General features: G+C 42.4%; 2 protein-coding genes across 10 annotated transcripts; one reads left to right on the top strand and one right to left on the bottom strand.

The window, feature by feature from the left end:
- Positions 1–38: 38 nt before the first annotated feature.
- On the top strand, positions 39–19,579 carry kif17 (kinesin family member 17). Of its 9 annotated transcripts, none has more exons than XM_077006771.1 (17): positions 85–141; positions 6,297–6,368; positions 6,762–6,992; positions 11,691–11,837; positions 12,372–12,473; positions 12,555–12,744; positions 12,963–13,415; positions 14,511–14,599; positions 15,818–15,974; positions 16,159–16,214; positions 16,328–16,446; positions 16,664–16,892; positions 17,332–17,590; positions 17,784–17,851; positions 18,179–18,299; positions 18,474–18,617; positions 18,801–19,579. In XM_077006771.1, exons 3-17 carry the CDS (start codon positions 6,762–6,764, stop codon positions 18,995–18,997), a joined length of 2,562 nt encoding a protein of 853 aa, XP_076862886.1. In that variant the 5' UTR covers positions 85–141; positions 6,297–6,368; the 3' UTR covers positions 18,998–19,579. The 9 variants fall into 9 exon arrangements, with proteins under 9 accessions (XP_076862841.1, XP_076862886.1, XP_076862850.1 ...); XM_077006735.1 differs by having other exon boundaries at positions 14,460–14,599; positions 16,162–16,214; XM_077006743.1 differs by having other exon boundaries at positions 14,460–14,599; positions 17,787–17,851.
- Positions 19,403–24,849, bottom strand: LOC143514961 (specifically androgen-regulated gene protein). Its single transcript, XM_077006796.1, has 4 exons — positions 24,403–24,849; positions 22,482–22,616; positions 22,130–22,322; positions 19,403–22,043 (listed from the first exon to the last, which is right to left on the bottom strand). Exons 2-4 carry the CDS (start codon positions 22,563–22,565, stop codon positions 20,872–20,874), a joined length of 1,449 nt encoding a protein of 482 aa, XP_076862911.1. The 5' UTR covers positions 22,566–22,616; positions 24,403–24,849; the 3' UTR covers positions 19,403–20,871.
- Positions 24,850–25,274: the final 425 nt, after the last annotated feature.

The raw sequence follows: 25,274 nt of genomic DNA, 5'->3' as shown, positions 1-25,274 counted from the left end.
ATTTGACTTTGCCTGAAGTGTACAAGGTTGATCAAAAGGGGCGCTAGACTAGAGATCAGCGATGAAACGACAAAGTGAACAAGCCTAGTTTTAGGTTGCTAAGCAACGGGAAACGCGGAGACCGGGACGCTGTGGTGATCAGTGAGTTGATGATAATCGATTTTTTTAATATCAGACAGCGTCTTAAGTTTGGATTGAGGGGCTTTTGAATGATAACTGCTAGTGTAGGATATGTTATCCCTGTTCTTTAGCATGAATTATGACTACCCAGAGAGCAACAGGATCTGGGCCGATTCTGGCTCACATTTGGCACTATCGCTTCACTTTCGGCGTCACAGTGTTGCCAATGCGTGAGACACGCATTTGACCGTCTTCACACGCTTACACGCCACACTTCCGATATCTCACGCCGAAAAATTTGTGTCCATTTTACGTTCGCCACCCCCCTCCCCTTCGACAATTTACACTCGCCACCTCCTCCAGGTTCAAATCTCACTCCAAGCGATCTTCAAAAGTTGGCAACCCTGCCGTCAGTCAGCGGCATGTTGGCCAAGATTGTGCCGACAGCTAGACTGAATAAAAGTTAGATGTTTCTGTTGACTTCTGGCGTGTAACGACTAACCAAAAGAGGGCGGGAAGACAGACAGAAGTGAAGTGTTTAGAGCAGAGGGAGGGAGGTTTGCTGTGGCCTGAACAGCTGGTGAAGAGGCACGGTGCAGTTGTTCAAACACAGCTAGTCCGTGTACTGGCTGCACTTTTCCATTTGTATACTTTTACTTGTTCACAAGGTAGGTTAGGGTACTCAACTATTTAGTTGTTTATACTGCTTACTTGTTCAAAATACACTGCCAGGTGTCATCCTAGCTTCATAATTTAATAAATCCTATTGTTTAAGTGACTATTTCCAAGTATACTAAATGTTAACATATTTGCTAGCTGGATGCACTATTTCTAGCCAGCCGGCTTAGCTAGCTAGAGTTAAGCTAGCTAAGCTGGTTAGCAAACGTTTTAGGACTGACACAAAATTATTTAGATACATACTGAATAAGAGACAGAAAACCCTGCTGCTCTTAGTATGTTAACATTGTCTATAATGTTACAGCATTGCGTGCAGTTAGCTTCGTTGATTGATTCTTTCATTCCACCTTAAATGATGCTGAAGTCACAGGTGCGCCCAGTGCCAGAATACAGCTGCAGTGCTGTTTAAGGTGGAACATAAATAGCCACATTTCGAGTATTAGCAGCGCTACGAAGCCACAGACAAAAAAATGAATTTTTCACAGAATTCTATGGAAATTATCTGCTATGATCAGATAAATGACCCCGGAATGCCTCAACACATAAACACAATCCATAATATGGCTAGAAAAGTTGGAACGTACTGTTACTAAATAGCGGTGCTATCACGGTCCACTGATCAGATCCGCAATTAGTCAACTGTAGTTAACGCCCCAAAAATTATATTATAGTTCATTTAAATCCAATTATAATCGTAGAGCAGTGATTCAGGGCATGTTTACAACCCTGTCAATTTCTCCCCCAGTCCCTCAGCATGGGTCAGCGAAGTTAATCAAATTATCAAAAACGATATAAAAAATATATTAATGTTAATAAAGTATTTAATGAATTTACAACAGTCTGATTGTCTGCTTGGTTCTGCGCTAAAATCTGAGCTGCTGACACTGCACGAAACAAGCACAAGGCACACAGTACCAACATACATTTAAATAGCATTTAAAATAATAAAGGATAATCAGCTTTTTTGCTACTTATAAGCAGTGTTGTTTAAAGTATTCGAGACCCATACTTGAGTAAAAGTACAAGTACTCTATCAAAACATTGACTTGAGTAGAAGTTGAAGTGTTCTTTAAAAACTTTACTTAAGTAGAAGTACAGAAGTATTCAGCATTTTTTGTACTTAAGTATTGCAAGTAATTTAGTCTAAAATTTATTACTCAAGTACTGAAATGTAAAAAGTACAAGTATTGTGTTTTGGTTAAAGAAAGCCTTAAAGTTTGATTATCAATTGTTTTTATATATCACTTACAAATCAAAGATGTCAAAGATCACAAATACAAGTGTTCTGTATGTACTTAAAAAACTGGGGTTAACACTTCGGACCCAAAAACAGATAACCTATGTCCCGCTACGTCGTTGGTTTGACGCAGAAGTACAAATTCGCCTTAATTTAGCTGAGAAAACGAGGTGTATTTTGGACGTAAAATCCGTCCGTCGGATTCTAAGGGTGAGCCTACTGCCTTGCGTTTACCCTCATTAAATGCCCTTACCCTATAAAAACACTACACTATAAAAATGGACACGATTAGTCAGCACGTCGCCTTTATTGCCAGCTAATGTTAAGTGAATTCTGCAGCACGCCATGAACATAATTAGGTTAGTTAGCTAAGATATCTAACCTAACTAGTGCTTACTGCACTCTTCTGCTGTGACCAAACACGGTACCATCTCTTTTAATGAGATAAAAAGCGAATTATTTGGAATAATTTCGAGTATATGTGTATTTGTATAAATATGTTAATTAAGCTGAAGGTGCTGGAAAATACTGAAAATGGACCTTCAAAGTGCCGTATATGTGCATGAATTCTACCTTGTAACTTCACACACAAAAATCGAGAGGCGCACGACCTCGCGACGCGACCGCGCGCGTGGTCAACGCGCATAGGCGGAGCCACCGCGATTGCGTCATTTTTGCCGCGCGGACCCTTGCGCCAGTCACGACGTGTCAAGTGAACCTAGATTACGAAGCTCAAGTGTTCAGTGAAGGCAGCAACAGAGTAAACGAGACGCGACCGGAGCATCCGCAGTTTTCTCATAAGACTGATCGCTTGACCCGGTGACAGCGCCAGCTAACATGTTTATAATTGTAATGAGTAACTATACAGCACATAAAAAATGTATCAGAGTAAAAGTATTAAACTGATGGAAAATATGTAGTGAAGTAAAAGTGAAAGTAGGAGGAAAAAACAATACTCCAGTAAAGTACTTAAGTACAGTAGCGAAGTAGTTCTACTTCGTTACTATACAACTCTGCTTATAAGTATTATAATTATTAATATAAACATACTTATCAATCTAATCTATTCAGTATGATCCATCATTAAAATTATTGTATTTGCATCTTAAAACACAAAAACATCCTAGAATATATTTCCCAACATGACTTCTCAGCTGGTAGACAAAACATGGGCAGATTAATGCAAATACCAAAATCTGTTAATATTTACAGGTCAAATAAAGACAAGGTTGTCAGGATCTCCTGAAAATATCATTATCTGACGTGATTGTCTCCTATAAATACCTAAATAAAATATGATAGTTCACACTAACAAAAACATCTAGAAAATTGGCCTAGGGTTCCTCAACAAAAGCTAGTTTGGCCATAATTCAGTGTTGCACTGCTAACATTAAATAAATACATTGCATTATTTGGTTCCTGCCAACCTCCTAAAATACAAAGGCAGAGTCATGCTCTCAACTGTCTGTTCCCTCAAAACCCTTGAACATCATTGTTCCCTTTATAAATTGTGGACTCAGTGTAAATTGTCTGTCACAATGCAGTAATCTAATTGATCTAATCTAATAATCTAATTGTTCTTTGTGGGTTCTTTAATAAAGAACCATATACATCTCATTATCCACTCAATTAAACAGTGATTTCCTTATTTATAGAACCACCTAAGCATACAAATAATTATTTTGAGTGTCCATAGTTCTACATGAAACCACTGCCTTCACCAAAGATCCATGTTTTTTTTTTTACACCTTAAAATCACTCATTTAGGGTGTGTTTTAAAATATAGGCTAAGAACAGACCATGTGTTGGAAATGATGTCTTAAACTTGACTTTTCATTTACCAATATAAAATGTTATTTAAAGTAAATTTTTTTGTTCAAAGCTGATATGTTGGACATTTTTTAATGTGTTGGATTTGATTTGTACTTAAATTCAATCAAGTATGACATGCTGACTTCAAGCCATACACGGTATGTGTTACAACAAGAAGTAATGTGGATGACTGCTTCAGTTATTGGCCTGTAGGTGTCTTTCCAAAGAAGTAAAAACGTTATGTGTCCATATTGGATACTATAGTACAGGGGTACTCAACTGGCGGACCACGGTCCGGATCCGGACCCGAACGCAGTCCTGTCCGGACCCAATCTCATTGCCCCATCTTATCCAGTAAGGGCCAGTATGGTTGCGGGTTTTCATTTGAACAAAGCCAAACACAACGATAGCTGCTGAAGATGGAACGAGCCTATTAAACAAGTAGAATCAGGTGTGCTTCCATTTCTTAAAATGAAAACCTGTAGGTCAACAACCCTGTGTCTGTTTATTCAATTTTGCTAACTTCTAATGCTTATAAATAATTTAACTAAATAGTATAAGACATATAAATGGTAAGGATATTGTTAAATGCACAAAGAGAGAGAGGCAGAGAATGTACCTAGAATGTTTTTCTACAAATAAATTTGTTTTTGTTTTATTTTTTGCAGTGTGTATAATGCAGCGTTTCTCAAAGTGTGGGGCGCGCAAGCAATTGGAAGAAATGAAACTTTTTAAGCCTGTCGTTTTAATGCCTGCTGCGGAACAGTGTAAACCAGGGCTAGATCCGGCCCTTTAATGAATTTGTACCGGCCCCCCCGGTCAACAAATCACGTTCGCCATCCCCCCAAGGGAAGAGAAGTGAAGAGGAGGTTGATTGTGAAATAAAAAGTGAAACTAGTGAAAGTGTAGATTCTTCACCTAGTGATTTGAGAAGCACTTGGTCAGACTGGGCAGTTGAGTTTGGCGTTTCATTGGTTGCTCTTTTGACGCTTCTGCCCATACTTAGGGTTCACCATCCTTCTCTCCCAAAAGATGGCAGGTCATTGCTTAAAATAACTCAGTATGTGGTGGAAAATATAGCAGGTGGCTTCTTTCTACAATTTTGGTGTATTAAGTACTCTTGGTAAAACATTTCATGAAATTGCTTCTAAAGTTCCTGACAGACATACATTTAAATTACAGCTAAATTTTGAAGGTCTGCCATTGTTTAAAAATTCATCTGTTCAGTTCTGGCCAGTACTGGGCAAGTTGCAAGAATATGCTATTAAAGGGCCAGTATTAATTGCTGTGTTCTGTGGTGAATCAAAACCAACTTCATTGTCTGAGTACCTTAGTGCTCTTGTAAAAGAGTTAAAAACATTGAGTGATGGGTTCATCGTGGGTGGAAAGGTTTTTTTTTTGTCAAGGTGTCTTCAGTTATGTGTGATGCTCCAGCTAGAGCCTTCAATAAATGTGTCAAATCTCACACTGGTTATGCTGGATGTGACAAGTGTGTTCAGTCAGGCGTTTACATGAATCACCGCATGACTTTCCCTGAGACTCATGCTGCATGTAGGACGGATGAGTCCTTTAGGGTCAATGCTGATGAAGACCACCACAGCAATCACCTTTGTTGTAAACAGACATTGGCATGGTTAGTTGTTTTCTGCATGATTATATGCATTTGGTATGTCTTGGTGTGGTGCGAAAGTGTTTGGATCTCTGGATGGGCAGTACTGGGCCTCTACGGTGTCGTCTGTCCACACGTGAGAGTGATGCAGTTTCTGAAAGATTAATGGCTTTGAGAAGTTTTGTCCCAGTTGAGTTTGCAAGAAAACCAAGGAGACTTTCATAAAGATTAAGATGGAAAACAACAGAACTGAGACAGTTTCTTCTCTGTACTGGTCCAGTAGTTCTTCGAGGTGTGTTGGCAGATGAAGTGTATAGCAATTTTATGTTTTCAGTTGCTATTAGCATTTTGACAAATCCCACATTTTGTTTTATGTTAAATGACTTTGTAAATACGGTACATTGCTTGTCTCATTCGTTGAGCACTTTAGTCAGTTATATGGTCTTGAGTTTATAGTGTACAATGTACATGGATTAATTCACCTCAGTGATGATGTCAAGCATCATGGACACTCAAATAATTCACAGGGTTTCTGGAATGGAAAGCATAAATCCAAAAAGCACCACTGAAACACAAGACCACAAGACTCAGACTAACGTGGAGCACAGAGATGGGCCAGTGCCACTATTGTTTACAGGAAGTGTGTCAGTTTAGAGAATTAGTCAGAAGGAGATAACTGCATTAAGTTCAACAGCGCAGTTGTTTTAGTACAAAACATAGTCCTTTATCAAGACAAAGTGTATGTTATTTATAAGGAATACAGCAGAAAAGGGACATTTTTTGATTACCCCATTGATTCTTGTGAATTGGGGGTTTTTGTTGTTTCAATTTTGTCTTCAGATCTCAGATATGCAAGGCTTGAGGAAGATGTGCATGTGACCAAATATTTTAGGATGCCACTTGAGGTTCAGGGTAGGTTTATTTTCCCCCTTCTGCATTTGCAGTAATAGGACAAGAAATATGTTTCTTCTCCATTTGCCTGTTGGCACAACATAGTGAGCTTTGTGGATACACACAAGTAGAAGTTGTCCTTGAACTAGAAGTTGTATAGAACTGAGCTCTCGTCTGTTTATCTTCATTAACTTTATAAACTTGTTAAGTTACTGCTGCTGTCTGATGTAGAAAACAGGCCAACATAAACCATACGTGAGATTCTCAGGCAGGACGTTTTAAGCTCTCTCCTCACAATTAGAGAGATATAAAAACTATCTGGATGAAATGATCAACTTGATGTCCATTATTGATATTTAAAAAACAAGATGCAATTACCAAATAACGTGAAGTGAGTGTTTCTGCTCTCCCAAGATGGCTTCAGAGTCGGTGAAGGTGGTTGTGAGATGCCGTCCTCTGAATGACAGGGAGAAGGCGCTTAACTGTAAGATGGTTGTATCAGTCGATACAAGCCGCTGCCAGTGTTTCATTGAGAAACCAGGGACCACTGAGGAGCCCCCCAAACAGTTTACATTTGATGGGACTTACTTCATCAATCAACACACTGAGCAGATGTACAATGAGACCGCATATCCCCTGGTTGAGGTAAGTCTTCCATGTGGGTCTTTGATTGGGAGAGGATAGATATCTCCTCAGTGACCGTGACCTTGATTACAGTTGTGATCAAATTTATTCAACCCCCAATGCTGCGAAGGGTTTTATGGAATTCAGTGCACATTTGTAATTGTGTTCATAATGAAATCTTACAAGGACTTGTTAAAGAACTAAATGCAACTAAGATAGCATCAATTTTTTTTGTCATAAAGTATTAAATGGCCTTTTTGTGATTTCTTCATTGACACAATTATTCAACCCCTTTACGACTACCACTCCTAAGAACAGAGGTTCATTCCAGTGTTTTCCATCAGGTATTGAAAACATCTGTGGATGTCAACGAGCAGCAATCAAGCATGATAAGCACCAATTAGGCAGATTTAAAAGGACTGTGATACTCAGCTCCTTCTAGACATCTACTGGTGTGTTTCCAAGCATGGTGAAGGCAAAAGAATGGTCCCAGAAGACAAGAGAAGAGGTTATTGCTCTTCACAAGAATGGCAATGGATATAAAAAAATTGCGAAGTTGTTAAATATTCCAAGAGACACTATCGGAAGTATCATTCGCAAGTTCAAGTTAAAGGGCACAGTGGAAACGTTACCTGGTCGTGGCAGAAAGAAGATCCTGACCGCGACTGCTGTGCGCTACCTGAAGCGTAATGTGGAGAAAAATCCCCGCGTGACTGCTAAGGAACTGAAAAAAGACCTGTCAGATGTGGGCACTGAAGTTTCAGCTCAGACAATAAGGCGCGCACTGCATAACGAAGACCTCCATGCCAGAACGCCCAGACGCACCCCCTTGCTGACTCCAAAGAACAAGAAAAGTCGACTGCAGTATGCCAAAAGTCATGTGGACAAGCCACAAAGGTTTTGGAACAGTGTACTGTGGTCAGATGAAACTAAATTAGAACTGTTTGGGACAATGGACCAGCGCTATGTTTGGAGAAGGAAGAACCAGGCTTATGAACAAAAGAACACCTTGCCTACTGTGAAGCATGGCGGGGGGTCAATTATGCTTTGGGGCTGTTTTGCTTCTAATGGTACAGGAAAGCTTCAACGTGTGCAGGGTACCATGAATTCCCTTCAGTACCAGGAGATCTTGGAGGAAAATGTGATGGAGTCAGTCACAAACCTGCGGCTTGGGAGACGTTGGACCTTCCAACAGGACAATGATCCGAAGCACACATCCAAGTCCACTAGAGCATGGTTGAACATGAAAGGCTGGAACATTCTAGAGTGGCCATCGCAATCACCAGACTTAAATCCAATTGAGAACCTCTGGTGGGACCTAAAGAAGGCAGTTGCAGTGCGCAAGCCTAAGAATGTGACTGAACTGGAGGCTTTTGCCCATGAAGAATGGGCTAAGATACCCATAGGTCGCTGCAAGACACTTGTGTCAAGCTATGCTTCACGCTTGAAAGCTGTCATAACTGGAAAAGGATGTTGTACTAAGTACTAAAAAATAATGTCACTAGGGGGTTGAATAAAACTGATAATGATGTGAGCACAGTAAAGACATTTGTGGTTATTCCATCATAAATATTATGTTATGTTTGTCTAATTTATAAGTGCCTCTTTGATATAATTGTAAATAAGATGACTGAAATGATCAAAATCAATGTCAAACTGGCCAAAACACTTTATTTCAGTGGGGGTTGAATAAATTTGATCACAACTGTAGGTGACTACCTTTCCATGCCTTCACTGAAACAGAATACCGTGGCACAGGTCATTCATTTGGCGTAGAAGAGATAGGGCCAACTATTTGCTGTAATGTGGCAGAGAGCAAGATACAATTACACAAGAAGATGCACATGTTCACAGCGGAGGAACAAGTTCAGCAGGCTCTGATTCTCACATATACAGGTGTTGGTCATAAAATTACAATGTCATCAAAAAATTAATTTATTTCAGTAATTCCATTCAAAAAGTGAAACTTGTATATTATACTCATTCATTACACACAGACTGATATATTTTAAGTGTTTATTTCTTTTAATTTGATTATAGACAGCTAATGAAAACCCCAAATTCAGTATCTCAGAAAAGTAGAATATTGTGAAAATATATTATTAAACAGCTAAATAAATCAGAACTCCTGCAAAGGTCTTTAAATGGTCTCAGTGTAGGGCTGTAGGCTATACAATTATGGGGAAGACTGCTGACTTGACAGTTGTTTGAAAGATGACCATCGACACCTTACACAAGCAGGGCAAGACACACAAGGTTGCTGAAGAGACTGGCTGTTCACAGAGCTCCAAGCACATTATTAGACAGGTGAAGGGAAGGAAAAGATATGGTAGAAGAAAAGTGTACAAGCAATAGGGATGACCGCACCCTGGAGAGTATTGTGAAACAAAACCCATTTAAAAATGTGGGGGAGATTCACAAAGACTGGACTGAGTCAGTGCTTCAAGAACCATCACTCATAGACGTATGCACAGATGGGTTTCGGCTGTAGACATTCCTTGTGTGAAGGCACACTTGAACAAGAGAAACATCAGAAGCATCTGGGCTAAAGACAAGAAGGACGTGACTGCTGCTGAGTGGTTCAGTTATGTTCTCTGATTTACGTTTCCTTTGGAGATCAAGGTCCCAGAGTCTGAAGGAAGAGAGAAGAGGAATCCATGTTGCTTGATATCCAGTGTAAAGTTTCCACAGTCAGTGATGGTTTGGGGTGCCATTTCATCTGCTGGTGTTGGTCCACTGTTTTCTGAGGTCCAAGGTCAATGCAGCCATCTACCAGAAAGTTTTAGAGCACTTCATGCTTCTTGCTGCTGACCAACTTTATGGAGATGCAGATTTCATTTTCCAACAGGGTTTGGTACCTGCACACAGTGCCAAAGCTACCAGTACCTGGTTTGAGGACAATGGTACAGAGGTGGGGACTCGAGTCACATGACTTGGACTCGAGTCAGACTCGAGTCATTAATATTAAGACTTTTGACTTGACTGGAAAAAATATTCAGAGACTTAGACTTGACTTGGACTTTTACACCAATAACTTGGGACTTGAATTGGACTTGAACCTGTTTACTTGCAAAGACTTGATTTTTTTTAACCCCAAATCTAAATTTTAAAACGCATATTAATATTTATAAAGTGCGCCCCATTAATTTCATTTCCGTCCTTCTGACGCAGACCGGCGTTACACCAGATTCTGTGACCATCGAGTTTTTTTACCACAGGGGGCGCTATTTCACAGTTTCTGTTCAGAGGCACAAACGCTTTACGAATGCTACGTAAACTATGCTGATGCACTTTCTTTACTCGTTTTGTTGGTGTCCACGAGCCAAAATATGACAGATGTTTATATTTACATTTATCATCTCTTAATTACATAAATGTACTTAAACAAGATTTACCATCCCCTCACCATTGCAGCCAACAAAGAAATCATGAATGGGATGTACAGGTGAGCCTTTTTAACTGGGGTCACCAATTCTGACGGCAGCCATCAGAATATGTGACCCCACTGAATCTCCAGGTAACAATAGTAGCCTACACCGTGACCCCACAATAACAGAAAATAATGAAAAAATAACCCTAACCTTTTATTAGTCTATATTTAAACATTTTATCCAAATGTTTAGAATAACCATTCATAATGACAGCATCTTGCTTACGATGAAGCTTGCTATTTTCGTGTAAAATGATGTAACAAAACATTCTTGTCTAAGTACATTTATGTAATTAAGAGAAGATAAAATGTAAATGATCTGTCATCTTTTGGCTGGCGGACACCAACAAAATGAGTAAAGAAACGCATCAGCGTAGCATTCGTAAAGCGTTGGTGCCTGTAAAAAAAAAAGACTCGAAAGGACTTGAAATTCCAAGTTTCAGACTTGGGACTTGACTTGACGGTTGCTTGTCTTGACTCGAGACTTGACTTGAGTTGACTGTCTTTGCTTGAGACTTGACTCGGGACTTGAGGATAAAGACTTGGACTTACTTGAGACTTGCAAAACACTGACTTGGTCCCACCTCTGCAATGGTATCCCTGTTCTTAATTGGCAAACTCACCTGACCTTAACCACATAGTAAATCTATGGGGCATTGTGAAGAGGAAGATGCAATATGCCAGACCCAACAATGCAGAAGAGCTGAAGGCCACTATCAGAGCAACCTGGACTCTCATCACTCAGACTGATCGACTCCACGCTATGCCGCATTGCTGCAGTAATTCAGGCAAAAGGAGCATTGAGTATCGAGTGCTGTACATGTTCATACTTTTCAGTCAATTTTATATTGTATTAAGACCTAACCCTAGGTCTTAAGTCAAAGTCAAATTTATTTATATAGCACTTTTCACAACACATGTTGTCACAAAGCAGCTTTACAATCGTATGGGTCCAGATCCCTAATGAGCAAGCCAAAGGCGACAGTGGCGAGGAAAAACTCCCTATGATGGTGGGGATTAGGAAGAAACCTCGGGAGAACCAAGACTCAAAAGGGAACCCATCCTCCATTGGGCGGCCCGTTAGCACAAGTCCGTGGTGCGCAGGATGGTTCTACAGATAAAGTTAAGGTCCTTGTTCCCTGGCCAAATAGTCACAGTTTCACTTTTTGAATGGAATTACTGAAATAAATCTACTTTATGATATTCTAATGTTATGACCAGCACCCGTAAATACATACACACACACACACACACACACACACACTTTTTTACTTCTGCTTTAATAATAGGGCGTAACAGAGGGATACAATGGGACAATCTTTGCCTACGGACAGACCGGCAGTGGCAAGTCATTTACCATGCAGGGTGTGGTGAACCCTCCAGCTCAGAGAGGGGTCATACCAAGAGCTTTCGAGCACATTTTCGAGACCATCCAGGTAAGACTCCTCAGACTGATGAGGACCGACGTGCTGTTACTCTTTACACTTTATCTTACTTTACTCTTTACTTTACTTTGCCTGCTTGGCAACCACTGTTAATTTCAGTTCTGGAGATACCATAGATGCAGAGGTGGGCATTCCAGGTTCAGAAAGTAAAAGTCCTCACCAAGATTTTGCTCAGGCTTCCTGGATTGTGTTGATTCCACAAATTTTACCTGCCACTAATTAGAAAATCCAGCAAGCTTGAATAAAATCCTGGGAATTACTTTTACTTTCTGAACCTGGAATGCCCACCTCTGCATAGATGTAGTTCGTTCACCTTTCTGAGGTCATGATTGTCTGATAATTATTTGGTGAGTTGGATCAGGCAACTTGGAGTTGAAATAAAAGTAGAGGAATGGTTCTGAGAGCCACTTACAGTGGGGAGACCAATCACAATGCAGAATCTATGCATCAAATGATAACGGGCATAGTGAACACAGTTGAAGCACAAATATAAATAAGCATAATCTAATTGTATGTTTGTTCAAGTGTGCAGAAAACACCAAGTTCCTTGTGCGGGCGTCATACCTTGAGATCTACAAGGAAGAAATCAGGGACCTTCTGGGGAGAGACACCAAACAGAAACTGGAGGCATGTGTCCGTTTGTCATATGAAGGAAGGATTTTCCTCCAACGGCTGGCATCTTGTGACATGCATGTGTGTGTGTAACAGATGAAGGAGCACCCAGAGCGTGGCGTCTATGTGCGAGACCTCTCCATGCACACTGTGCACAGCGTGGGGGAGTGTGAGCGGATCATGGAGCTGGGATGGAAGAACCGCTCCGTGGGATACACGCTCATGAACAAAGATTCCTCACGCTCCCATTCTATATTTACTATCCACCTGGAGATCTTCAACACAGGTCTGGGCTTGATTCTTTGTCTCTCATTTACATCCCCTCCCCATTTTACAGTTAGGAAGCAACATTTCTCTGAAGAAAATGTTCTCCACTTGAAATCATTGGATCATGATTGGTGACAACGATGAGCATTAACGATGACGTGTCGATGATTAACAGTAGTTTGTTTTTGGTTGGACCATCAGTAGGGAATTCATGAATGCATGTCTCAAAACCCCCAGATGTGGATGGTGAAGACCACTTACGAGCTGGTAAGCTCAACCTCGTCGACCTTGCTGGGAGCGAGCGGCAGTCCAAGACGGGCGCCACAGGCGAGCGGCTTCAGGAAGCCACCAAGATCAACTTGTCACTGTCCGCCCTGGGTAACGTCATCTCCGCGCTGGTGGACGGCCACTCCCGGCACATCCCGTACCGTGACTCCAAGCTGACGCGTCTGCTGCAGGACTCGCTGGGCGGAAACACGCGCACGCTCATGGTGGCCTGTCTCTCTCCCGCCGACAACAACTACGAGGAGAGTCTGAGCACTCTGCGTTACGCAAACCGCGCCAAGAGCATCCGGAACGTTCCACGCATCAACGAGGACCCGAAGGATGCTCTCCTGCGCGAGTACCGTGAGGAGATCAGACACTTGCGGACACTCATCTCAGGCCAGCTGGGCTCCACCGGCATCCACCGTAAGAGCTGCCGGACAGGAACCTGTAAAAGGCTAAGCTAGCTAGCATGCTAAAGCATGAATGAGATCCTATGTCAGTTAACACCTGAGCATCAGCATTGGAGAGCATGTGGGAATTAGTTAGACATTTTTAATTAGTATTGGTGTAACCCTGTGCACTTAACTAAAAGTGATCTATGGTAAATCTCAATATAAATCTAGTGAATCTAGTTAAGTTATTTAAGGAGACTGGCTGACACAACCCAAGGACATTGCACCCCAAGGATATCTCAAAGCAATCTGCTTGTAAATTTGATAGCTGTGTATTTGGTGTGTGTGTGTGTGTGTGTGTGTGTGTGTGTGTGTGTGTGTGTGTGTGTGTGTGTAATTAATAATATCTAATAACTGATGACCTGATACATACATTACAATAGAATTTTAATACAATAGATACAATACGAGTCGTGAACGTAGAACAGTAACGATAGTGGTGTACAATAATTTGGGTTAAGATTATTGATTAAAATAATAGCAATAAAAGCAATTTAAATTTAGAAGACACTCTTATCCAGTGTGATCACTAGGGTGTTGTGGTACCCTAGCCCAGTGCCACAAGAAAAGTTGGGGTTAAGTGTCTTGATCAAGGGCACTACAGTCATGGCCTAGGGCCTGGGAATCGAACCCACAACCCTCTAGTACGGTGCCCTAACCACCAGACCATGACTGCCAGACCATATATATACCAAAATGTAATTTGTTGTAACAAACAAACAAAAAACAATGAACAGTGATTAAAATAAAGCAATTAAAACATAACAATACTCACATTACTAAAGGATCTAAAAAGTATGTAATATTAAAATTAAAACAGGCTTAATTTACTGATATTTCTTGTATTGTTCAGTGTCGATTCACTTGACAAACGTGGCCATAGAACCTTAGGGATCTTCTATTCAGTACCAGTGCCAATTAGGCTGGCACCAAAGGGACATTATTTGCATGGGTTACATGAGCTAGATAAAATGTCAAGTGAAATTTTACATTTTCTTTCTGTTTCTTCTAAAAGAGGAAAAGTACATGAGATACTTCTTCTATGCACTGCCTGCTCTTGTAGCAGGTCCCAGGCCAGAAGGGAGTCCAGCTAACGGTCCTAGAACACAGGACAGTGCCGTGGAACTCGAAGCTGAGAAGGAGAAGATTAAAGAGGTGGGTGGGAGATTTGAAACAGAGAGGAGCCTCTCACAACTAACTAAACAATGTCTAGATAATCACTTCCATTATACTATATCATTATACATCCTCAGAGCAGGACACACATTATATGCCCGAAGTATTCGCTCACCTTCCTTGACTCACATATGAGCTTAAGTCATATGACATCCCATTCCTAATCCATAGGGTTCATTATGACGTTGGTCCACCCTTCGTAGCTAGAACAGCTTCAACTCTTCTGGGAAGGCTGTCCAAAAGGTTTAGTAGTAGGGATTTTTGACCATTCATCCAGAAGCACATTTGTGAGGTCACATACTGATTTTAGACGAGAAGGTCCGGCTCTCAGTCTCCACTCTAATTAATCCCAAAGGTGTTCTGTCGGGTTGAGGTCAGGACTCTGTGCAGGCCAGTCAAGTTAATCCACACCAGACTCTGCCATCCATGTCTTTATGGAACTTGCTTTGTGCACAGTCATGTTGGAAGAGGAAGGGGCCAGCTCCAAACTGTTCCCACAAAGTTGGGAGCACGTAATTGTCCTAAATGTCTTGGTATGCTATAGCATTCAGAGTTCCTTTCAAAGGAACTAAGGGGCCAAGCCCAGCTCCTGAAAAACAACCCCACATCATAATCCCCCCTCCACCAAACATTACACTTGGCTCAATGCAGTCAGATAAGTACTGTTCTCCTGGCAACCACCAAACCCAGACTCGCCCATCAGATTGCCAGATGGAGAAGGGCAATTCGTCACTCCAGAGAACACGCTTCCATTGCTCTAGAGTCCAGTGTGTTTTACACAACTGCATCTGACACTTTGCATTGCACTTGGTGGTGTATGGCTTAGATATAGCTGCTCGACCATGGAAACCCATTCTATGAAGTTCTCTGCACACTGTTCTTGAGGAGCGAGGAAAATCCACGACTGGATTTGTTGCACAAGTGGCATCCTATCACAGTTCCACGCTGGAATTCACTGAACTCCTGAGACTGACCCATTCTTTCACAAATGTTTGTAAAAAAGAGTCTGCATGCCTAGGTGCTTAATTTTATACACCTGTGGCCATGGAAGTGATTGATCAGCTGATTATGATCATTTGGATGGTTGAGCGAACACTTTTGGCATATGTCAAATTTAGACTGAAATTCGCTGACAGCACCAGGCTCTCTGTGTAGACAACAGCCATGGGCTGGTTGTGCATCTGTGTGTCTGTGCAGGAGTATGAGGAGAAGCTAGCCAGGCTGCAGGCAGAGTACAGTGCGGAGCAGGAGTCCCGGGCTAAGCTACAGGAGGACATAGCAGCCTTGAGAGCCTCATACGACACCCAGCTGTCCAGCGTGGACAGGCCTCGTGCCAGACAAGCCGATAAGACCGGTAGTGTCGGCACACACTGGTCCACCACAGATGATACTAATGACACATTTCTCCATGTCTGATATTGAGTACTACTTAACTGTGTTCGTAGTAACGCATTTAATGGTGCAGGTGTGGCCGATGCTCTGACTGGTTATCATTATTGTTGGTATGTTTTATGGACTACGTTTGTGTCCTTTTCCAGCAGACAAAGAGCAGGTCTGTGGGTCCTCAGCAGAGCCTACACAGCATGTGTTGACGGTAGGGAGAAGCATTTTCTCCACTCCTAGCAGGACCTGTTTAAAAACTCACCTATATATGGATTTTAGGGAAAGTTATCACTACACTCTGCTAAATGTACAAGTTTTCCACAGGAGAATGAATGCTCTCCTGAGTGCAGCCTCCCAGAAGGGCCCTGGGGGGCACTTCCTGAGTCAGAGTCTGTGGTTGTTGCCACACCAGCTCCAGTGGACCAGACATATGTTTTGGAGAGGTGAGGTCATATCTCAGAGGGTCATATCTCAGACGGACAATGTGGGATGCAATGCAGTCTAAATCTGTGTCAGCATTGCACAACTTAGACATAAAAATTAAAAAATGAGAGATATGGATATTGCTTGTATTATCTATGATGGGGATTATGGCAAATGCAGCTACATGATGATAAAGTGCAGGAAGTTGTAGACGGTTGTGTTTTACTCCTCCTCCAGACTCCAGCAGCTGGAGCAGGAGTTTGTGGGAGGTGAACAGGTGCGAAATGAGGAGCTGAGGCAGCGTCGCAGGCAGAGGAAGACTCTGGCCAACCAGAGGAAGAAGCAGCTCGTAGAGGCCCTGAGCCAAGCCTGCGACGACGGTGAGAGCGTGCTGCTCAACGTCTACGACTCCATCCAGGAGGAGGTCCACGCTAAGAGCAGACTTCTGGAAAGCACGCAGGGAAAGGTGGCCTTTCAGCAGTGGTGTGTGTGTGTGTGTGTGTGTGTGTGTGTGTGTGTGTGTGTGTGTGTGTGTGTGTGTGTGTGTGTGTGTGTGTGTGTGTGTGTGTGTGTGTGTGTGTATGTGTGCATGTGTGTGTCTGTGTTCTTCAATCTTGTCTTCAATCTTGAGGGACTACCCAGAAATCCTTACTTTGCTAATAGTTATTGAAAACAAAAACAAATCGAATTAGCATAATCTTATTCATAGTATCTTGGTTTTGTTTAGTGATGGTTTAAGCTTTGTAAACTGTGAAGATGCTCGTTGCTATTGGGTCTGACCTGCCCAGGCCCTTTAGAACCCCATGTTGGAGCCAAATTCTGAGGAGGACTGTCCAGCTTCTCTCTCAAACCCTGCTTTGAGTCCAGCTTCTATTCCTTCCTACGGCGCCACGGCTCCATGACAGCTGAAAGCCGCCAAGCTGGAGATCCGTGATCTGCAGGCGGAGTTTTCGGCCGAGCGGGACGACTACTTGGTCACCATCCGCCGTCTGGAGCAAGACGCGCAGCTCCTGCAGGGGATCCTTGAGCGCATGGTGCCCCTGGTGCGGAGGGACTGCAACTACAGCAACCTGGACCGCGTGCGGAAGGAGGCGGTGTGGGACGAGGAGGGCGGTGCATGGAGGCTGCCTGAGGTCGTGGTCCAGAAAACCGCTCTGCCTGCAGGTGAGGCCCGACCCCTGGTGCCACAGGGAATGATGGTGGCAGACCTCAGCTTCTCAGCTTGGCTGTTAGCGATTCATCTGGCGCTTGTAGTTTTAGTGACGTAGTAGAGATGTGCGGGTGTGTGACGGGCTGTGTGAGTGAAGTGGTGTGTGAAGTTAGTGATGAGGGGGGGGGGGGGGTTTCTTATTCTCAGCAGTGAGCAGTGCTGCCAGGCTCACCGTATGCAGGAACTCGACCTCAGACTTCACAGAGCTCTTCACGGTATGCAGACTCACACCATTACTTTCACAGCCAAATAGGATCCCAACTGCCAGATCCATTTACCCAAAGACACAGTAACAACCTTTTGGTTAAATACCTGCTGAAACATACCCTAAAACATCCAGATGTTGAACATTTACACTTCCAGCATTTCCAGCTGGTTTTCCAACTGTTTGAGGGCAGTAAGGGATTTAGCTGTTTGGACGCAGTGCAGGTTCATCCCACCACCCAGTTGCTGGTACCAGAACCAGCAGGCATGTTTGCCCTGTGTCTTGCACAGTTCTAAATCACAAACTCGCAGGCAACCACAGTGTGCTGGCTCTACAGGAGGAGGAGGACCGCTACAAGGAGATGCTGAACCGCAGCAACAGTGAAAACATTGCCAGTAACTACTTCCGGGTGAAGAGGCCCATCCAGCTTTTGTCAGGGCGGTCCCAGAAGAGCCTCGGTAAGAACCGAACCTTCAAGTAGGTTTACAGCATTAGTTATATAATACCTCCCACTGCATTTGAATTTCATTGTCATTCATGGCCTTATGCACACGTGAAGGTGACCAGGAGAGCATATGACAGGGAGAGAATGTCTGCTTAATTCACTGGCATATCCTTGTGCACACGTGAAGGTGACAGGGAGAATATGTCCTTGTGCACACGTGAAGGTGACAGGGAGAATATGTCCTTGTGCACACGTGAAGGTGATGGGGAGAACATGCCCTTGTGCACACGTGAGGGTAACAGGGAGAACATGCCGTTGTGCACATGTGAAGGTGACGGGGATGCATATTTACTTATATATATTATCCCTTCAGCTTCCTAGCTGAGAATGTCACTGCATAGACATGTATAGTGTGTATAAAACATTTTTTGTAATTAGCAGAGTGTGAGATGTATGCTTCACACTGCATAGTGCTGGTCAGCTTGGCGTGACTCTCTTGTGTTCGTTGTAACAGGTCCTCCATGTTCACAGGGGCATTCTGCTGCAGCAGACACCAGAGTGCCTCATCAGACCAGCAGCGGCAGTACCGGCCTCGGGGCCGAGACCCTCCTGCCACGCCCCTTTCGCCTGGAGTCCCTGGGCATCCTGCCTGTCAACGTCAAGGCCAGGCGGAAGAAGAGCAAGGCACACGTCCCCTGCGATGACACCTGAACCACGACGCAACGTCTTTGAGGCCTTACGTGACTTACTTTTTGTGCTCATCTAATATTACAGCATTTAAGGAACTGTTTCCTGTGAAAGTGAAATGGAACAATGACTGCTCTTGTTTAGTTAACCAAAAATATGTTTGTATATTTTTAGCAGACAAGAACAATGCTCTAAAAAAAAAAACTATTTTTATATATTTTAGTCATATACTTGTTTTCTGTTGAATGAATGAATGAATGTTCGATTTATATAGCGCCTTTCCAGATTCCCAAGGCGCTTTACAATTTAACACTGTTGGCTGTGATCTGAGTCCTTAACTCTTTTAAAAGTGTTGATTCACTTTAACTTCTTGTCAGATGATGAAAACAATCATTAACACCTTAATACATAATAGAAGTCATGATTTAATAGTCCCTAATATCTGAATCCAGTTATCCTGATATTTCAGTAGTCTCCCCCAACCGTTGCTAAAGTGAGTGCATACCTGAGGACATCAGCTGATTGATTGTACAGTACTTTAATTTCTACAACTGTTCAAATCTGTAAAAATTAATTATTTTTTCATGATTATATATAGTTTGAAAATAAAATCCAACTTTTTAAAGTAATACATTTATTCTACATTCACATTCAGTGAATATCTGGATCCAAAGACAGAACATATATCACCAAGAAAACACATATGGACAAAAATCAGAAAGCTATGAAAGTCTTTACATGATGTACTATAAAAATATTTAAATGATTAGAACCTTAGAGAGCAATGCGGTAAACATTTTAGTGACATTATTAAAAAGCATTAGTAACTTAGTAAAGTAAATTAGTAAAGTCTTTCAATAACCCCATGATGTCATGATGTTGTGTTTGTGGTATTGTGAAATGAACTCAAAAACTGATGCGATTCTGTACTATGGAGGTCAATTTTGAAATCATGGTTTTAATTTGAAAGACACAGAAAATAGTTTAAAGACATTTTGAGCCAGCCATGCATTCTGCAGGTTTGCATCTTGACCTCTGAAGAATTAATCTGATTACATTTACAGGAAGTCAGTTAATCAGACCATCATAGGTCTGTCTCACTATAATCACTGTTCACACCGTGTTTCTGCTGACTCCTAAAATCCACAAACATCACATGATAAGTGTCTAAAAACTGGGCTCAAACATACGTCCTTTTCCTTTTCCATCAGATCAACCCACAATTCCACCACAGCAACTAATGTAGGTTTATAGCCGGTGTGAGGGCTAATAATAATGTCATATGCTTTCTAAAGTATGTCACGCCCTGAAATCCCATACCGAGATTAATCTGTGATGAATCTGAGAGGCTGCGTAATGTGAACAGTTGCCTTTTGTGCACGTGTGGTCAGGTGGAGGTCACCTTCTGAGATAATCTGCTAATTCACCCTGTGCTGCAAATGCTTTCATTCACTTACTGGGTAAGACGAGGAGAGTGATAGGTAATCAGTCAAAGAGGAGAGTGATAGGTAATCAGTGAAAGAGAGTGAACCAAAAGACACCCAGCAGGGGTCATCGGGGACCCAAACGTTCACTGAGCCCAAATATGGAGCACTTTGAGTGCAGATACAGGGATCACAGAGGTTATGAAATTAATGCAGAAATGTATTTGTTTGTGGGATTAGAGATATTCTGCAAATCATCTAGATGCAAGATGCTGAAAACAATGCTTAATATTTTCATTGTCTGAAGAAGTGTTCAATACTGCATCAGTGTAATCTTACCTAAGAGATCAGAAGGAGATTTAGTCAGTCTTAGTGTTACACTTGATTTACAGATTATTGATCACAACACCTTTATTGTGCTGGGGGGTAAAAGGGGCAGGGTTAAGGTTTAAAGAAAAGCATGATGGGTAATATTTAACTCTTCAGCAAACCCAGCTTTCTCAGGGCCTCCCGGCGGTCGTCTGCCATACTCGGCCTCATCAGCACGCTCAGGCCTGAAGCATGTGAGTGTTTGTAGGGCACTGGAGGAGTAGTGGACACCTGCCCTGGGACTCTGGCCTTGCTAGGAGATGCAGGGCCTTCATGTGCACTGCAACCTTTTTGGCAGTCTGTAAACTTGTAACTGGACATGCTGTCCCCCATCCCCATAGTAGACCTCTCCAGAGTAGAAGCCATAGCCTCCTCAAGCTTAGTGTGGTGGGGTTCTGAGGAGGCCGCGGTTAGGTCAGACATGGAACGCTGGCAGACAACATTGCCGCCATTGTTTGGCTGGCCCGCCAGCTCTTGGTTAGATTCAGAAGCACTGTGAGACGGTTGCTTGCTCCCAGACATGTCTGGATTGGAGCTCCATGGAGGCTGTAGGTGTGTAGAGGTCTGAGTTTTAGCACGACGATCTTCTTTGATGGATGGTTTCACCTCAGCTTCTCCCTCTTTCAGCAGACCCAATTTGCATAAAGCCTCCAGCCTCTCCTTTCCTGGTTTCTTCGATCCTCTACTCCCAGGAGATGTTGATAAGTAACGGATACTGGAGTCTGCATTTGGGCTGCTGGCTCCCATGCGATCGGCCACATGTGAAGGTGTATTTCTTGGTTTGGGTGCCACGGCTGGTGGGATGTATGTGCTGCTCTGACTTTCTCTGAGCTGAAGAGACACCTGAACTTCAGGACCTTCTCCACTATTTGAATGTTGCTTCTCAGATTCAGGTGTTTTGCCCAGACATGTGCTCTTGCGTAGCTGCACCTCACACTCATTGGACAGAGGCCCGTGTGAGGAGGCACACTTTGGCTGTAGACCATCCTCTGGCACCACTTCCTCAGTGGTATTTTTAACTGTGACTGCTGGAGGAATCACTACCATGTTCACCTCTGATGGAACATGAATGCCACCATGGCTTCGGTTCTCACTCTTGTGCGCAGTCTCTGGTTTGGGAGGCAGTTTCTCTTTAGAAGCAGCCATTGCTGGTTTGGGTGGAATATTAGCATTGCTGTTGGCCAATACCAAAGGTGTAGGAACCAGACAATTCACAATCTGATTGTGCTCATCACTGCCAAACATCCCTGGATCATCAGAGTAATGCTTTGGTACATCTGAAAGAGAAAGAATTTCACCTTATATCATAATTTCTGATGAGTGCATGTTTTATATAAGAGGCTAAATAAATAAAATACTTTACGTTTGCCCTTGCTTTGGTCCAAAAAAGCTGAAAGATGACCCATTTTAGTGGCTACATTCCCAGGAGCAGGAAAACTTTCAACGCCATCACTGGAAGGACCACTGTTGTCTTTATCTAAGGACTTGATAGTCTCCTCCAAGAACATGAGGCAATCCTTCTCTTCTGCTGAGAGATGCTGCAAGCCCTCATCATTCTGCAGTCATTACAAACCACAGGAAGATGCATCACATCTCATTACACGTATGGAATTTCTTGTGCAAAATGTGCATCACATCTGGCAGTATATTAGGAGTGAGTGCATTAATCTGAAAGTGTAGTGCATTGTGGGTAGTCACAAAGAACTGAAACTAACCATTCTGTCACGGCTCTCGTCACGGTCCATCTCTCTGGTGGTCTCTATGGCAATGTCACCTGGCCAGGTTTCACTCTTTGGCATTGTGAATAAAGCGCTGTTTGTATGAACATGAACTCCTGCTGGTCCTTGGAACTGTACAAAGGAATCAAAACTATACTATACAAATAAACCAAAAAGTCTAGGTGAAGAAAATGTGTAAATGTATCTGTATGGCTTCATCATATTTTTGATGTGCTGGTGAAAACTAAGAAAAACTTGTGTGTATTAATGTACTGGTTTAATATCAGTTCACACGGTCACAGAGTATCAGAGTTGTATCCAGTTCAGTTTGCAATACTGTCTGATTGGTACACTGGAAATGTGTGTATGGTCTTCCTATGGTCTTCAGACATTAATTGAAAGAGGGCAAAAATTATAGAGTTTAAAGCTATACAGATCCTTAGGCACTTATTCATAAGAACCACTCACTGTGGCATAAAACGAGATATTAAACACAAACTGACATCTTTAATTACACCAGAGAAGCACTTGATGTGCTATCTATGATAACTTGAGTAGGTGGGAGAATTAAAATATTCGCCTCATATATAAGAGCTCCTTCAGAAGATCCAAGCTTGGGTGTGTAGGTCTGCATGCATGTATACTCTACATGGAGTATACAGGAGACCTGAAACAGCGACGACCTGAAAGAAGGTCTAGAGCTTCATTCTACGTTGTTATTGTGAGGCATTTACACATGAAGCAGTGGCAATGATGGTTAGGACCAGACAAGACACCTTCACTTTGAGATCACTAAAACTGCTGTCTTTGACCTATCAAACATGCCTCCTCCAGTTATTGAATTGAACAACTGCTGAGGTGTAGGCATCGCACTGTAATGTCAAAGGAATCAAAATATTAATGTTGACAGTATTGAGTGCCTAAACGTTTCACACAGTCCTGCAGTGTCATCGCCGGGGTGAAACTCCCACAGCTATTCATATTTGAATATGATGTGGTCAAAGATTAATTTTCTTGTTGCAATAGGGCCGTTTTGCTCGGAGTCATGTAAATTTAAAGGAAGGGCTACGGATGCGTCAACACTCAGGTAAAATATTCACAACGCAGGCAAATGCAAAAAGCTTATGACCAGGCTTTGATGCAAGTCGCCCACGTTTCTTTTATGCCAAGGTTGTCGCTGATTCTATTCCTTTGATCTTGATTAGATATTCTTCCACATAACAACCTCACTTGATATATACAGGAAGATATTCTAATGTTTATGACCATGCCATATCCCAGTTGTGTAGTCTGAACACTTTATCATTATTAATCAATTATTGCTGTTGAACTCATAAATGTTGTGTACCTTAACCGGAACAGTGTTTTTAGAAAACATTGCAAACATCCTTAGTTCATTACTTTATATGTTTCTAATATTTCCCCCAATCATGCTGACATTCTTTCCAATGAACTGCAACAGGGACACTTGATCTCTCTTATCTTTGGTGAAGGTTGTGTGTCATATTGCTTTGGTGTCCTGTCGGTATTGGCAGGTCAGGTGGCTAAAACTAAAGAAACCAGCGGCACAACCCAGAATAAACTACACGAACGTATGAACTGTTTTAATTGCTCAACTTTTGTGATCTCAACAGCCCTCATCTCATGCTGTCTTAATAGTAGTAACCTTTACCGAGATCATACTAATGGTCATATCCATGTGCACAGGACATTTGATCTGATGAATATTATTTTCATAGTTATAATAGAAGCCCATTTAGTGTAATGTCACTGTATCGCTGTTGCCAATATGAACAACTCCGGACAATTCAAAGACGCCTTATCAACTTTAATCACACATACAACTGACTACCTTTGACAGACCTCAACGCATTTTGTTGAAAATTACTTACAATGCATACGGTGAACATAAACTTACCTGCACTATGAAGTACCAAACGTAATCCAGGTGTTTCCCAATTTCTGGGTTACGCCCCGGGCGAGTCGTCCACTTTCAGGCGGTAAAACGCGCAACTACGAACGGACGCAAGTTACTCCGCTACCGGCGCGATTACCGGCGAGGTGCCGCAGTACAGCCAACTGGGAGCAGTCATTTCTTAGACATCAGTCGCAGAGCAGCACCGAAGCTTTTACGCTCCTGTTCGGGGCGTGTTGTGGTTTTTTCACGTGAACCAAAGGCGGTTTATTGAGCAACAGGCGTCGAGGTCACGTTAACAGGTCAAGCGCTGCTTATGAATTGGTCTTGTGGTGGCCCCACGCCCACGGAATTGCGCTTTCTCTCTTGATACACGAACATGCAGCCTGTTGATTGCAACCCTCAAAAGCTCCCCAGACGTCACATCTTCAATTATTCGATTACTAAATGCAAAAGTAAAATATTCCTTTATCCCACAGCGATTGGTAGCGACTTGATAGTGTTCAAAGGTACAGGATTTATTACAGGAAGCTGATAACATTTGTAAAGTGTAAATACACCCGTACTCATAAAGGCGAATAAACTTGTCGGGATCCCTTTCTCTGTGGAACCAAGCAAGAAGATGCTAAATCCAGAGGTGGACATTCCAGGTTCAAAAATTAAAAGTCCTCACCGAGATTTTGCTCTTGCTCTTCTTGGATTGTGTTGATGCCACTAATTTTACTAGGCTTGCACTAACTAGAAAATCCAGCAGTCTTGAGTAAAATCCTGAGAAGTTTTACTTTCTGAACCTGGAATGTCCACCTCTTAACTTCATTTGTGATTTACCCATTCTAGCAATGGGTACTTTTTGAACTTTTTATACTAGATAGAGA

This window comes from Brachyhypopomus gauderio, chromosome 1 (genome assembly GCF_052324685.1).
Source record: "Brachyhypopomus gauderio isolate BG-103 chromosome 1, BGAUD_0.2, whole genome shotgun sequence".
NCBI lineage: Eukaryota > Metazoa > Chordata > Actinopteri > Gymnotiformes > Hypopomidae > Brachyhypopomus > Brachyhypopomus gauderio.
The sequence above is the reverse complement of the archived record's forward strand: the minus strand, read 5'-3'. Positions and strand labels throughout refer to the sequence as shown.